The sequence below is a fragment of the Aotus nancymaae genome, unplaced genomic scaffold, assembly GCF_030222135.1.
Source record: "Aotus nancymaae isolate 86718 unplaced genomic scaffold, 86718_ANA_hifiasm-v0.15.2.pri h1tg000006l, whole genome shotgun sequence".
Classification (NCBI taxonomy): Eukaryota; Metazoa; Chordata; class Mammalia; order Primates; family Aotidae; genus Aotus; species Aotus nancymaae.
In genome coordinates, this window is record NW_026988417.1 from 4,484,487 (window position 1) to 4,499,955 (window position 15,469).

Here is a 15,469-nt window from a genome sequence, read left to right on the forward strand (position 1 = left end):
CTCCCCACTCTCACCCGGTGCTGGCCAGAGCCTTGCTGGAGGAGACGGCAGACCGGCCAAGGCAGCCCCTGGGGCTTCCCTGTGCCCCTTTCCAGCGGTCTGCCGTGTCCAGCTTCCTCGCCACTCCAAGGGGCATCCTTCCCGTCCGGCTCCACCCCTCCCTTGCAAATTGCCTGTAGCCAGCCCAGTCTTCCCCACAGCAAGAGCACAGAACTCTGAGAAAGATGCTGGGAGGCAGTGAGCGGGAGAATCCAGGTAGGACAGGAAATGCAGCCCTGAGGATGGAGGAGACCCTGAGAGAGAGGGAGGGAGGGAGGGAGGGAGGGAGGGAGAGACGGAGGGGAGCCCTGAGAGCAGGAGGCCCTGAGGAGGAAAGGGGCCCCAGAGAATGGGGAGTTAAGGCACAGAGGTGGGGCCCTTGAAAGAGGACAGGGGACTCAGCGGGGCACGGAGGCTCACACCTGTAATCCCCCCATGTTGGGAGGCTGAGGCGGGCGGATCACTTGAGGTCAGGAGTTGGAGACCAGCCTGGCAAACATGGTGAAACCCTGTCTCTACTAAAAATAGAAAAATTAGCAGGGCATGGTAGCAGGCACCTGTAATCCCAACTACTTGGGAAGCTGAGGCACGCGAGTCACTTGAACCTGGGAGGCAGAAGTTGCAGTGAGCCAAGATGGCGCCACTGCACTCCAGTTTGGGTTTCAAAAAAAAAAAAAAAAAAAAAATGGCGTGGGGTACTGAAGCACAGAGATGGCGGAGCCAGACGCTCCGCCATGCAAGGCTGGCGGTGCAGAGATGAAGACGCTGAGCAGAGAAGGGGCTGAGGGAAGAAAGGCACTGGTGGCGAGGGGCTGGAGCCCCAGTACTGGGGAGGCCAGGGACACAGATGGCGGCTGCCGGGTGAGCCCCAATAGGAGCCGAGCTGTGGCGCACTCAGCCACGCCCCAAGCAGCCGTGGCCTGGCAGCACCGCTCAAGCACAGGAGGAGTGCTCTCCTTGCTCCGTGGGGGCCCCGGGTGGCCGTGGCAGCAATTCGGTCACCCTGGCCCGGGCTGCTGGGCCAGGAGACTCATTTCTTGCCTTTGAACGTGCCCAGAATCTTGGGCACAAACTTGCCCACCTTGCTGTCCCTGGTGCCCTCCTCCACCGGGCCCTCCCCAGCCCCGGAGCTGCTGGCCTCCTCTTTCTTGCAGAAGACCTCGAAGCGGCTGTACACGTGCTTCTCCTTGCGCATGCTCTCCATGCGGCGCAGCAACCGATCGCGCTCCTCCGCGCTGGCCGGCAGCGTGCGGCTCAGCCGGCCTTGGGTCCCCAGGCTGTCCGAGCGGAAGATGGCCGAACACTTGTCCTTGTCGGACATAGCTGGGGCCAGGCCGCTAGCAGGCGGTGGACGGCCGAGCTCGGGGCTGCTGTGGTGGAGTTCCAGCAAATTTGATCAAACTCACTGCTTACGTTTACAGGAGTAAAGGAAAATGTAAGGTACTTAAATTTTATACTTCCAGAGAAGCCAAAATATCCATCAGACAATAAACAGGTCATTTAGCTATTATTTCCATAATGACAAATAATTTATTAAGGAATCATATTATTAACACTTCCAGGAATGTTGAGTTTTATCTCATAGAATTTAACATTAAGACATGCAGATAACAGGATACAAAATAGATTTTTCCACTATCACAAATACTCCACCATACGGAAAAGAGGAACTAATTTTCTTTTCATAAATCACTAATTTGTCTGCCACAATTTCTTGTGGAAATGAATTTATTTCTCTGTAGCCACAAAGAAAAATCTCACCCAGTAATATTCCTGAAACTAAGCCCTGAGATTCTGCTTGAAATCATCCACAAAAAATATCGACCTCAGGTACTTATTACACATTTTTAGGAGAAGAACAAATAAAACTAAGATTTTTTTTTTTTTTTTTTTTTGGGTATATTTAGTAGAGGTGGGGTTTCACTCTATTATTAGCCAGGATGATCTCGATCTCCTGTGGAGACCATCCTGGTCAACATGGTGAAACCCCGTCTCTACTAAAAATACAAAAAATTAGCTGGGCACGGTGGCGCGTGCCTGTAATCCCAGCTACTGAGGAGGCTGAGGCAGGAGAATTGCCTGAACCCAGGAGGCGGAGGTTGCGGTGAGCGGAGATCGCGCCATTGCACTCCAGCCTCGGTAATGAGAGAGAAACTCCGTCTCAAAAAAAAAAAAAAAAGAAAGAAAGACCAATTCACTTTTTCTTTCTTTCTTTCTTTTTTTTTTTTTTTGAGAAGGAGTTTCGCTCTCGTTACCCAGGCTGGAGTGCAATGGCGCGATCTCGGCTCACCGCAACCTCCGCCTCCTGGGTTCAGGCAATTCTCCTGCCTCAGCCTCCGCCTCCTGATTAGCTGGGATTACAGGCAGGCGCCACCGTGCCCAGCTAATTTTTATATTTTTAGTAGAGACGGGGTTTCACCATGTTGACCAGGATGGTTTCGATCTCTTGACCTCGTGATCCACCCACCTCGGCCTCCCAATTTATGTTTTTTTGATAATATTTTCCCATCTTCCAAGCTTTATCAATAAAATTCATTGTATACTTAATAAAAATGCAAGTTGAAATAAGAAAATAAATCTTTTCAAGGTGACACAGCCAAGAGTGACACTCCTGGCTGGAATAACACGCCTGACTCCAGTGTAAGTCAGGACATCCTATTGTGGGGATCCTCTCACCCCTATTCTGCTCACCGAAGTACTCGATAACCACCTTCTTGAGAGACGCTGCGCTGTGCCCCCAGGTGTGCCTCAGGGCATTTTACTTTGCAGGGCCTCGCACAATCTTGCTAGGGAATACATTTTCATTGTCTTTGGGGAGTTTTTCTCCCTTTCCAATACTGAAAAAAACCAGATGGTCGGAATTGTTTCTGTCTTTCCCCTAAATATAGGCATTTAATTTGGCTGCCAGCAGTGTGTCTCCAAGAAATGGAAACTGGGGTTAGAGAAAGAAAATCTTAAGGCCACAAAGATTTAGCTTTTTAGATAAAGGGTAAAGCAGATTTATAATCACCTACCGGTAATAATGTAAAGGTTCAAGTTAATTGTCTACAAATAAAATAGCACTGGCTCAGATATGGAAGTTCTGGATTTAACAGGACAGTGCCTCCACTGCATGGGACAGGTACTACACACATACGAACATCATAAAGACTACCGAACGCCTGCATTTCAACTACTGACTTAGGATGAGCCTCATTTGGCTCGGTGACAAATGCACCTGACCAAACTCATATCGTCACTAAATCTCTCATCTACATTGTATCTATTCTGTAGATACAAAGCCCCAAAATGTACATACTGTACATACAGCTGGTACCGACATGAAGGCCCATTGCTTTTTCTTTTCTTTTGGGGGCAGAAGGAGCCTTCACTTTGGAGTGGTTTCTAAAACACGGTTTACATTAAAAGGGACCGAAGAGTGTAAGAGTGTGTTGTTGCCCTGACAAGGTCCCATTCTTTACTAGGAAGTAGAATCTTAGTTGTCCTTGAGTTCACTTGAATTGAGGTGTTTCTTCTTTTGAAAATATTAAGTTTTCCAGTTCTTTGGCAGGAGAGGTGATATGTTCCTGCCTTTTTTGATGAGGGGTTCAGATGTTACACTACCCCTCATTTCTTCATTCAGCAGAGGATGGCCTTAGCGCGCTGAAGACCAATTAAGTCATCAGCACTGAAAGACCTAATTTTCTTAGCAGTATAGAAGACTTTGTCTTGTTCTAGCCTTGAAAAAGCCTAAGAATGTCAAATAGAAAAGAGGTACAATTTTAAAAAGGGTTCCAAACTTTTAAGGTTAATAAGCTCTTCAGTATGTTAGTTATTTTTGAAGCTTTCCGTTTTTCTAATCACTACTTAATATGACCTGGTCACAGATGCTGGCATTGGTGTTTGACTGAAAACCCACTTAGTAACTTCGTAGCCTTACCCCCAGCTTCCATGCTCTTTCTCTCTCAAGAAGGTAAACTGGCAAACGCAGGCCACGCTTGTGTGCCAAGGCACGAAGATCGAAGTAGCATCCGACATGAATGCTGCCAGGAACGCTGATATTACGATCAATTAGCTCCACGAAGTGCCTTTCCAACTCATTCCTGGGGAAGGAGAAACAACAAAACCAACACGAGACAATGTCAGTTCACTGGGCCATCTTCAAAAACATTATTCTCACGTAAGAACTCTGGTAAAGCCATCCCATGCTCTAGTTTATTAGAATGCATCAAAGAACTGACACTGGACAGAACCCTATTGATCAAAGAAATACAAGAAAGGGTGCAACTTTCCCAGCATTCCTTGAAAACTTAGAAATAACTTATACTGGAAAAGAAACTTGAATGTAAAAAACATGTTAATAAACTAGACTTTCCCACGTGCTTTCAAAGACATATTCAAATGTAACATGGAGAAAAACAACGTAATCTTAAGAAACATAGCCTTCAGTTTTTTCATTTCTTTGAAAACATGAAAGGACTCAATGGAGTAAAACCCTTATAAATACAAACATGTGGTAAGGTCTTCAGCTGTTACAGTTCCACATGAAGATAAGAACTCATTTCTGAAATAAAACCTATGAATGTATAGCATGTAGAAATGCCTTCATTTACGTGATATTTGCCCAAGACTCATGATAACACGCACTGCAGATACACCTTATAAATATAAGAAAGCATATAGGACTGGAACCCTAGTCGAATACCAAATACAGAGAAGTTTTCAGTTTTAAGAACTTCTTCAACGTTTATGTGAAAACTTCCCCTAGAGGGAAATCCTATCAATGTTTGTAAATTGGAAAGCCTGATGCAAAATGATTCTTGTATAGTCTTCAAAAATGAACATAAGTAAATGTTATACTACTTCTATTTTGTTTCTCAGTGATTCTTCATTGGAAAGGGTCTTTGTACTTACTTCTGCTGCTTTTGCAAGAAAACATTTTGGTTACAGTTTTGTAGATACTCTTTAAAAAAGATTACTATATGAATTTAATAGGCAGTTTTGTGTTGTTGTTGCTGTTGTCAGTTAGTAAAATTTTTCTCTATTTAAAAATATCACACTGAGCTACTACAATCGCTCCAAATTCTGTTTGGAAACAAATACAGCCTATGCAAGTGGATTCCCATGCACATGTCCAAACAGGGCACAGCTGCTTGCGGTCCATTCTGCATCTAGCACAAGTTTGGGATGAGGAGAGAGGTGACAGCCTCCTCTGCACTCCTACAGCTGAACTTGGGGCTCATTCCTGAGGGTTCCATTGCACAACTCAGACTCCATGCTCACTCCCAAGGCACCACAATAGTGATCAGATGACAGAAATGATGGATGCCATTTATTACCTGTCGCTATTATGGGACAGAAATACTCTTTACATTTCGAATGGAAGAAAGATCAGAGCGAGACATCTTGGCTAAACTAAACTCATTTCATGAAAGTACTTGTCATGGCCCTGGAGTGAGACTGAGAGCCCTCCCAAGTGCTGCTGTGGTTGCATGAGTACCCCAGGAACCTCCTGAATGTGGCGAGCATCGGGTGATGCTCCAGCAACGTTTCTCAGACTGCCTGAGGGGAGCACTGGAACTTCTAACTCATCAGCCCAATGATGCAACACTCTGAAGAGGGACGGGACAGGGGCACAGGGATCTGTGGCTATTCTGTATCTCAAGGTTTCCAGAAAACAGATCTTCAGATAAAAGCAGGGAGAACACCAGCAAAAGCAAGTACACAATGTATGACTCGGGGTGAAGCTATACATTTTCCCCAGTCCACAGGCCCCAGACCTGTCAATGGCCAAACAATTATTTCAAAGGCCAGACATGTGCTCCTTACAAAGAGACTGGAACTTGCAGACAGCTTGTAAAAAGCCGTAAGGATATCTACTGTACTATTATGTTCTGGCAGCACACTGCTAAGATATTTGCCAAAAACATTCACCAGAAAAATACTTTTCCATTTATGAGATTATTTACAACAGCAATTTACCAAGACCTACCAATGAACAGTGAAAAATATGAATGGTTGTTCTAAAGTTGGGGAGAAAAGAGTATGTGGCATTCATGTCATTCATGTCCGTTCTTATTATCTGCACAATGTAACCTTTAAAAATACTTCTTAAAGTGCTTAAGTTTATGGGAGCAAATAAAGTACTCAAAAATGGTTAGAAAGTTCACCAAAACCATACAAACTCACATATCTTCAACTGTCATGTTCTCAAAGAGCCTGCAGTAGTGCTCATGGCACACAGCCACGTCGTGCACAACCCTGATGGCAAGAAGAGTGGCTCCGAAGACTATCCTCTTCCAGTTGGTTGGACAAATGTTGATATCAGCATCATTTACAAGTCTTTCGATGTACACCTGCAAAACAGAGGACCGGCCTGTGACTTAGCTGGGTTGAAGTGTCGTGATAAGAACTCTTGTGAAAAACCAGAATACTTCTGGTTTTGACCATAAAGTAAGTGCCTTTTATTCTTATGTTCTACAAAGGCTTTGCTTGACCAGGCCAAGCAAGGGACCATATCACGATCATACATCAAATATTTCTGCTACCTACTCTGCCCAGCAGGGGTAGATTACGCACATCCAAGGAACAATGAATTGAAGGCAGCAGCTCTCAATCACGACATGCATCAGAATTGCCTGGGGATACAGCGTGGGACTCAGCTTAGATGTAGGCATCTATTCCTGCCCATCAACCAGATGGTTTTGCTACTACTCCCCATTCTAAGCCCTCCACATGCCTTGGATGTGTGCGTACTGTGTGCATGTGTGCACTCAAGTGTGGGAGGAGAAATCAGAAATCCTTCCTGCTGCCTTTCATAGCAATTGTTCTGTGATGAGAAAAGCAATGGCAACATTTTAAGCCATGATGACGACTCAACTCCAATAGTATATTTGCTTTCATACGTTTTTCTTAAAGTTCTGAGATAATTTCAGAAACCTACCTTTATTTAAAAACAGGACCATGCCACCCTGTTTACAAGATCAATTTAGTTTGTTTCCTTTCTTTTTTTTTTTTGGAGATGGAGTCTCTCTCTGTCACCCAGGCTGGAATACAGTGGCTTGATCTCTGGTCAAGGCAAACTCTGCCTCCTGAGTTGAAGCAATTCTCCTGCCTCAGCCTCCTGAGTACCTGGGACTACAGGGGCATGTCAGCAAGCCTGGCTAATTTTTGTATTTTTAGTAGAGACAGGGTTTAACCATGTTGGCCAGTCTGCTCTACAAGACCAATTTCTAAAGATGCTTTATAAACCGAAAATAGCTCACCAAACTTCTGATTGCCAAGTCAGCTGTTAGCCTGTTGACTTTAAATAGAGAACGAAGAAATGTGAAAATCAACTTGCGTCCAGGATTATACTGAAAGTAGACCTCCGGAAGCTGTTCTTGCTGAAAGAAGAAAAAATGCAACATAAGTATCCAGTGAAGAAAAAACCTAAAGTGCTCTTAAAACAGCAGTGTTCCCATTTGTGCCCATCGTATCACAGTAATTTTGATTAGTGAGATGTCTTTTAGATTTTACAATATGAACAGTGGAATCTTAAAATACCATAATGATTTAATACTCATCAGCATTCACCAAAAGATAATATGAGCTTAGCCTCAGAAAATTATGGTTCTTTTTTACTCTTTCCCCCACATGATTCCATCCAAATCTAAGTTACTTTTAGGCTTTAATGTCTTACTGACCATATGTCATTCTTCTCAGCAATAAACTGAGAAAACACAGTTTCCTGTAACCATGAGGCTCTAAGCCTACGCTGTTAAATACAATAATTACTAGCCACATGTGGCTATTATGTACCTGAGGAAGCACATTTTAAAATTTTTACACCATGTAAGTTGATTTAAACTGAAATTATTTTTAACTAGCTTCATAGCTTCTGTGTGAAAAGTACTTACATATTGCTTATTGCAATATGAGTATATGTAATTGTCCTTTAATTGCCTTTTTAAAAGATACATTTTCTATTATTTGGATATTATATTTACTCATACCAGCTCATTTACTGAAGAGAGCTACAGATCAGTTCTTATTCCAGCATATTCTTTTTACAGCACTTAAGATGACTAAATGCAATACAAAATGGGGAAGAGGATTTAAAGAACGATGACTTCGAGTTCAGCATGAAACAAATGCCAGTCTATGATGCAAATACAACTTCAGTAAAAGTGCCACTTACTGTAAATGGGTGTAACCGTTCATCAAAGATGCCCATAGTTCTATCAGCATCTCTATAAAATAAGAATGTGCATTACTTCAAAAACTGTTCAATATCTTAGTAAACTGTTTAGTGAAATAATGCCTCCTATGTGCTCTGGGGCTTATTTCAGCAAAGCAAACAGTTTTTACAAATTCTTCACCTGGATCCTCACCTGCAGAGGGTTTCCTGACTTCTTCCTCAGCACAACATGTCCCGTGCTATGAATTCTTTTCTATGATAACCAGTCAGAACTGCCTGTAAGTATTGACCCTTAACAGGCAATGACAACAAACCAAACATATTTTCACTCTTCTAACCACACACTGAAACACAAGAACATTTGACGAAGCAGTGGTGGTGGGCAATAAAGTCTTTAGAACTTTAATAAATCAAAAAGTGATTCAGATTTTCTAACTCTCTTTCTCTCTAGTTCTCTGTAGCATAGTCTCGTGATGTATTTATTTTCTGTTATTTGAATTAAAAACTCACCTGCCTTATTTTAAAAGAGGTCAGTCTTTGACAAACTTTAAACTTCATAAAACTAATGCATTGTGCTGTGTAATAAACCAGTGGTTCTCCAAATGTGCTCTGTGGACCTCTGGGGATCCCCAAGACCCTTTTCCAGAAGGCCTAAGAGGTCACCTCCCTTTCCCTTTCCCTTCCCCTTCCTTCCCCTCCCTTCCCTTCTTTGTTTTCCTTTCTTTTTTCTTTCCTTTCCTTGTTTTTTTTTTTTTTTTGAGACAGGGTTTCACTCTTGTTGCCCAGGCGGGAGTGCAATGGTGCAATCTTGGCTCACTGAAACATCCACCTCCCAGGTTCAAGAGATTCTCCTGCCTCAGCCTCCCAAGTAGCTGGGATTACAGGCACCCACCACCATGCCCAGCTAATTTCTGTATTTTTAGTAGAAATGGGCTTTCACCATGTTAACCAGGCTGGTCTTGAACTCCTGACCTCAGGTGATCCGCCTGCCTGACCTCCTAAGGATTACAGGCCTGACCCACCGTGCCCACCCAACACTGTTCTGATAATCATACTAATTCAATCTGAGAAAGCTGATAATAACATTTTTTTAATTATGAAAGTAATACAAAGACACTGCCTGCTTTTTCATAGACACTTGCCATGACTGTATAGAAGCAAAAGTGGGTAAAACTGCTGGTTTCTCAGCCTAAATCAAGGCAGTGGTACCAATTACATTCTATGCTTTATTGTCCATTACAATTTAAAAAGATAGGCTGAAGTACTTAAGAATGTCTTTGATGAAGCAGTAAAAAATGGTGTTACTAAATCTTGACATGTAGCTTTAAAATTCTGAATCAGTGGAAAGTTAACAAGAAGTGCTTCTGCCGACTGTGGTACCATTGTGTTTAAAAAAAAAAAAAAAAAAGAATTCATGATTTAATTGTGAGCTGAACAATCACTTTTTTCACAGGACATCATTTTTATTTAAAAGTACAACTGGGTCAGTGCAGCAGCTCACGCCTGTAAAATCACAGCACTTTGGGAGGCTAAGGCAGGCAGATCCCTTGAGCTCCTTCAGGAGTTCAAGACCAGCCTGGGCAACATGGCAAAACTCTGTCTCTACCAAAAATACACAAAAATTAGCCAGGCGTGGTGCCACATGGCTGTGGTTCCAGCTACACAGGAGCCTGAGGTGAGAGGACTGCCTGAGCTGAGATCATGCCAGTGCACTGCAGCCAAGTGACAGAGTGAGACTTGGTCTAAAAAAAAAAAAGGGCAACTATCATTCTCAAAGATAAATGACATGAGGTTGTCACTTCAAGGAAAATAAGTATTTGTTCCCAATGATAAAATTTAAGCTTTCCTGAGGACTCTGAAAAACTCGTTCTTTCTACTATAGCTTGACAGCTTTTCAGTATTTAAAGATATTTTAAAATAAGATTGGTGGTTAAACTGAAAGTAATTTTTGACAAAATAAAACATAAACCAACATATTCCAAATAACTAATGCCTAAGATTATAAATGCAAGTATGGGTGAAAAGAACAATTTACCATGCAAGAAAGAGGAGTGAGTACTGATGGAATACATTTAGTAATACGTAAAATGCCACTGTAACTAATTGAAGAAAGTAGCCCTTGTGGAGTTTTGACTTAGCATTAATGAATACCCACAACTGTCTCAGAGCTTTAAAAATACACCTTTTACCAACTACACATTTGCATGTTAGGTCATGTTATTGCCTCGTTATTTATTTATTTTTTTTAAGTTGAGACAGAGTCTCACTCTGTCACCCAGGCTGGTGTGCAATGGCACGATCTCTCTGCTCACTGCAACCTCTGCCTCCTGGGTTCAAGCGATTCTCTTGCCTCAGCCTCCGTAGCAGCTGGGACTATAGGAATGCACCACCACGCCCACCTATGTTTTTGTATTTTTAGCAGAGACGTGTTTTCTCATGGTGATCAAGCTGGTCTCAACCTCCTGTCCTCAACTGATCCGCCTGCCTCGGCCTCCAAAAGTGCTGGGATTACAGGCATGTGCCACCATGCCTAGCCATCTTAAAGTAAATTCTTTAAAGCAAATGGCAAAGAAAGAGCTAGAAAACCCAGCTTTGTTCTACTAAGCTCCACATTAGAGATTTTCAACAATAGAAATACCTGACACACTTTTTACTCAACTCTCCGCTGAAAAAAGTTATTTTTTCTTTTTTTTAAATTTCCAGTTTCCTGATACATGAGAAAAAAGTTATTTTTTCATTAAAAAATTTATGTTAACAATATTGTTCTCAAAGAATACTTTCTGTTGGCAAAACTTGGGTCATGGGTTACTACTGACATCTAGTTGGTACAGGCCATCAATGCTGCTAAGCTTTCTGCAAAGCACAGGACGAAGCATTATTTAGCTCATAATATCAACAGTGGTAAGGCTGTGAAATCTCAGCTAAAAATAGATTTGGAAAAAAAATCTCAATTTTATACTTCTACAACAGTAACTATCAATATAATCAATATAAACACATACTCTTTGAGATTCCCAATCATTTAAGATTTAAGAGAGTCTTAAGGTCCAAAGAAAACACACATAATTTGCCTCGATATTTTAGTCGGCACAATACAGCTTATGATGTCTAGACCTGTGACCTAACACTGAGCTTGACAGCTTGCAAAGTAATTAGCTAGAATAACAAGACAGGTTTTTAAAAAGCTCACCTTAGCTTGATATGATAATATATCTGCAAGGCCACACTGTGGAAGGAAAAACATTCATCAAAATAGATGTTATCACTGGTTAGGCCTGAAGACATATTTTTAAAAGGGTGCAGAGGAAACTCTCCTAGTGGCCCTGAAATTAAAATCCTCTGGTTCAGAACAGTACCATAAGGGCACTTTCTTGTTTTCATTTCTTGGCTTTCAGCAAAAACGTGAGAACCAAAATGCAAAGCAACATGCTGTCAGAAGACGTGTTTCTATTGATTATTATAATATATAAATAATAACATATTTCCCTTATATGCTCTTCTACCCACAAAACCTTTCATCCCGTGCAATTTAAAACTCAAATTAGGCAGTGGCTCTCAAATTTTGCTGCACATTAAAATCACCTGAGAAGCTTCAATAATTGCCTCATTTTAAACATGAGATGTTTTGATTTAATTAGCATTGGATATAACTTTGGACATCGTGGGTTGTTGTTAAAAGTTTCCCAGGTGATTTCAATGCGCAGGAACATTTGGAATGATTGAGTTGGGGTGAAAATCAGAATCTTATGGCATACTTTTTTCTTTACATGAAGATGCCTCACATAGATCCTATTTTCCTAAAAGGCTTCTCAGTGCCTAGAGCTAGAGGGAAAGTGGAGATGGGAAGATGCATGTGTTTGCAGACACGCATTTTGAAGAAAAACTTTGCAAAAGTGATCCCAGTGAGTTCCATCTATCCCATTGATAACAGTGCACTACTAACTCATGATATTTTCCAAAATCTTTTCTTGAAGCCAATCTGCCCTATTAATTTGCTCAATAAACCTATATTTCACCAATAGCAAATATTCTTAAAAAAAAATTTTAACTTGCTGATGGCAAGTTAAAACTTACTTTACTTTTGAAAGTAGACTTCTAAAAATTAGAATAATGAGGAAAAAAGCATGAAATTTCTTTGAGCAAGATTAACCTTAAAAGCTACTTTTGAATGGTATGCTAACACATCAAAATCTTTTGAATTCAAAAGAAACCAGGGACTCGTGATGTGGTGATCCCAGCACTTTGGAAGGCCGAGGTGGGTGGATCACCTGAGGTCGGGAGTTCGAGACGAGCCTGACCAACATGGAGAAACTCTGTCTCTACTAAAAAAATAATAATAATAATACAAAATCAGCCAGGCATGGTGGTGCATGCCTGTAATCTCAGCTACTCAGGAGGCTGAGGCAGGAGAAACGCTTGAACATGGGAGATTGCAGTGAGCTGAGGTAGCGCCATTGCACTCCACCCTAGGCAACAAGAGCAAAACTCCGTCTCAAAAATAAATAATAAATAAAAAGACTGACTAGACTTGCCTGACTACAGACATTTATTTAGTGATTACTCAATAGGTCCCAAAGCTCAGAACCTGAGACAGAGTTTGAGTCCAGTTTTTGCTGAAACACAATTTCATCTCAACTATTGTTATAAGGGAGAGAGGAAAGTGGCATGATTACAAGTGTAAACTTGCAATTTTTAATTAAAGTCAAAGTTACTGACCATCAAATTAGCTAAAAAGGCTAGTGCATTCTAAACAAAATTGTTTATAAGCTAAGTAGTTATGTTTCTAGAATTAAAAGTAAAATTAAAAATAAAGACATTAATATTCTAAATTAGCACTTTCCAAACTCTGTTCTAAAAATCAACACTCATGACCCAAGGAGATGATCATAATGTACACCGGACAGCCCCTGTGGTGTTGGTGTTGGTGGCTGTTCCTTTTAAAATAAACTTCATCTCAGGGTGCTCTCAAAGTGCATCTTTGTGGCCCATGAGGTGCTCATGCACAATGGGAGAAATTCAAATGCAGATACACTGTGGTGCCAGAAGAGAAAAAGCTATTCCTTCCTCCAAGACTAATGTCCAAAGTAGTACATGTTGATTTAGGCCTGCAACTTATTAAACAAACTAATTCTTCACACACACACAAAAATTCAATAAAGGGAACCTATCCTTCTCACTGCACTCAACGTTGCCTTAAGGTTTAATAAAGGCATCAAATAAATAGCTACACTTTTTCTGAAATTTCTTACTTGCTAACTGATTTTTCCTTCCACCACGATGTCTAAGATTAAAAGAGAAATTGGTATTTAATATTTAGAATCTGGATATCAATATATAGTTGACTCCAATTTCTTGAAAGTGATTGAAGAGGACAACCAAATGGCTGAAATAATTTTAGAATAAAGGAGTCTGTCCCTTGGCAGTACAGTTGTACTCACGCGTTTAGTGTCAGTGTAAGATTAGGGCAGCTGGCTGTGCTGTCATCAATGAATATGGTGGAGCATGAACTATATAATTGCGGTAAAGGCCCAGTAGATACCTGAAGAGGAAGGGAAGGATATGGTAAACTTATCAAAGTGTATTTTTTTCTCAGTTAAAATGTCAAATGACAAAGCACTAAGATATTCCTTACACTCCATGAACTGCCTGAGTGTGGTATCGTGTGCAATGCACTCTACAGAAAACCCGTTGGAGGCTGTTAACTTCCAGAGATGATGTTTGAGATATGGATTATAAAATGCTCCTCTTAATATGGTACCTGTCACCAAACCTAACAAGGATTTTATGAGTAAGATTTCACTGTTTTTTTCAACAGTGACATAAAGCAGCTGAGAATTTCTACTATTTACTTACTGCAATAAAATGTAACGTATTAAATAATACTGGTACAGGAGCATTTCATTGCAATGAATATAAAACTAATGCATTTACTGAGTTACTAGTCCTAAATGTATTATTTCAGGTGATAATTGTGACAAAATAGGTGTTTCAGATTCAGAGGCTCTGTGTGCCAGGGCTGCTGGGGTACCAAGTGAGGAAGCCATAGGTTCCTCTAGTCCTGTTTTCTTATGTGGAGGATAAAAAAAGTATCACTTAAATATTCTCTCACACCCTGAAAACAGATGACACCTTAAAAATTTAACTTTTCCTTCATGTTTAAATGAGACTGCCATCACATGACTCAAATGAGACTCCCAGAAAACTTACCATTCATTTCAAAACTTGATTAATTTCATTCTATAAATCACGTGACCTGCACCTAGGCATTTTCCTGCTATACCCCTGCTCTCTGCCTACTGCCTTTCTCTTTCCTGGTTTCAGCAAACTTGACTCCATCTACCCTCTTGGATCGATCTCTTTGACAGCAGCCACACCAAAAACGGTTTCTTTGCACACTGATTAGTCAAATTCACCACTGATTACAAGATACTAAAATTTTTTTTATTTGCATACGTTTTAGAGGGAACAGGTGGCATTTGGTTACAAAAGCAAGTTCTTCAGTGATGATCTGTGAGATTTTGGTGTACCCATCACCCGAGCAAGGAAATACTTGCAGAGTATTCCCCTCACGAGAAAGAATGCCACTCCATAAGAGTAAGGGAAGGCTCTTACTCTTCCTATCTCTAGCTGCTGAGCACAGAATTTTGAATCAATCAAAAACTTCGACAAGTGTTTGACAAATTCATTCAGTCTTACTACATTTAATTACACCAAAAACACTACTAACAGTTTACTGTTTATAGGTATTATTTAAGGTAATCACAAAAAGAAACAAATCATCTAACTTCAGTCAGCATAAATCAGAGTGTGAAATTTTATGATCTTTATGTTCTGCTTTTTGGCAGAACAAATTTCAGGTATGTTTTTAAACAATTAGTAACTCTTTTCCTTTTTCTGAGATAGGGTCTCACTTTGTTGCCCAGGCTGGAGGGCAGTGGTGCAATGATAGCTAACTGCAGCCTCAAACTCCTGAGCTCAAGCAATCCTTTGCCTCAGCCACCTCAGTAGGTAAAACTAAAGGCATAAGCCACCATGCCTGGCTAATTTCTTAGTTCACCTTTTTGAGGAGATGAGCTCTTGCTATGCTGACCAGGCTAAAAATAAACAAATCTTAATTAACTGAAATATGTCTAACACAGTGAGCATTCATGAAAACAGCTCCATCTATGCTGTCAAGTAATGGGATCATATGACAGCGTATAAAGTTTGAATGAAAATATTAAACAAGGCTTTAGAAGAAAACTGTAATATGCTTATTATAGATACATCACT

General features: G+C 40.9%; 2 protein-coding genes across 5 annotated transcripts in view; both read right to left on the reverse strand.

Annotated features, from left to right (window-relative positions):
• Window positions 1-713: 713 nt before the first annotated feature.
• Window positions 714-1,435, reverse strand: LOC135269460 (protein FAM83H-like; the record flags this gene model as incomplete). Its single annotated transcript, XM_064363455.1, has 1 exon — window positions 714-1,435. A coding segment is annotated over one exon (366 nt), but the record flags the coding sequence as incomplete, so codon positions are not given.
• Window positions 1,436-2,519: 1,084 nt separating this feature from the next.
• LOC135270153 (cyclin-Y-like protein 2) overlaps window positions 2,520-15,469 on the reverse strand; it is a 41,189-nt gene continuing 28,239 nt past the window's right edge. For 3 of the 4 annotated variants that reach the window (XM_064365471.1, XM_064365479.1, XM_064365473.1), the window contains 7 exons: window positions 13,636-13,736; window positions 11,388-11,423; window positions 8,198-8,249; window positions 7,284-7,403; window positions 6,208-6,374; window positions 3,959-4,121; window positions 2,520-3,768 (listed from right to left, as the gene is read on the reverse strand). In XM_064365471.1, the coding sequence (XP_064221541.1) occupies window positions 3,658-3,768; window positions 3,959-4,121; window positions 6,208-6,374; window positions 7,284-7,403; window positions 8,198-8,249; window positions 11,388-11,423; window positions 13,636-13,736 (750 nt within the window). In that variant the 3' untranslated portion in view covers window positions 2,520-3,657. The remainder of the gene's footprint in view (window positions 3,769-3,958; window positions 4,122-6,207; window positions 6,375-7,283; window positions 7,404-8,197; window positions 8,250-11,387; window positions 11,424-13,635; window positions 13,737-15,469) is intronic. The other variant, XM_064365472.1, reaches the window with a different exon arrangement.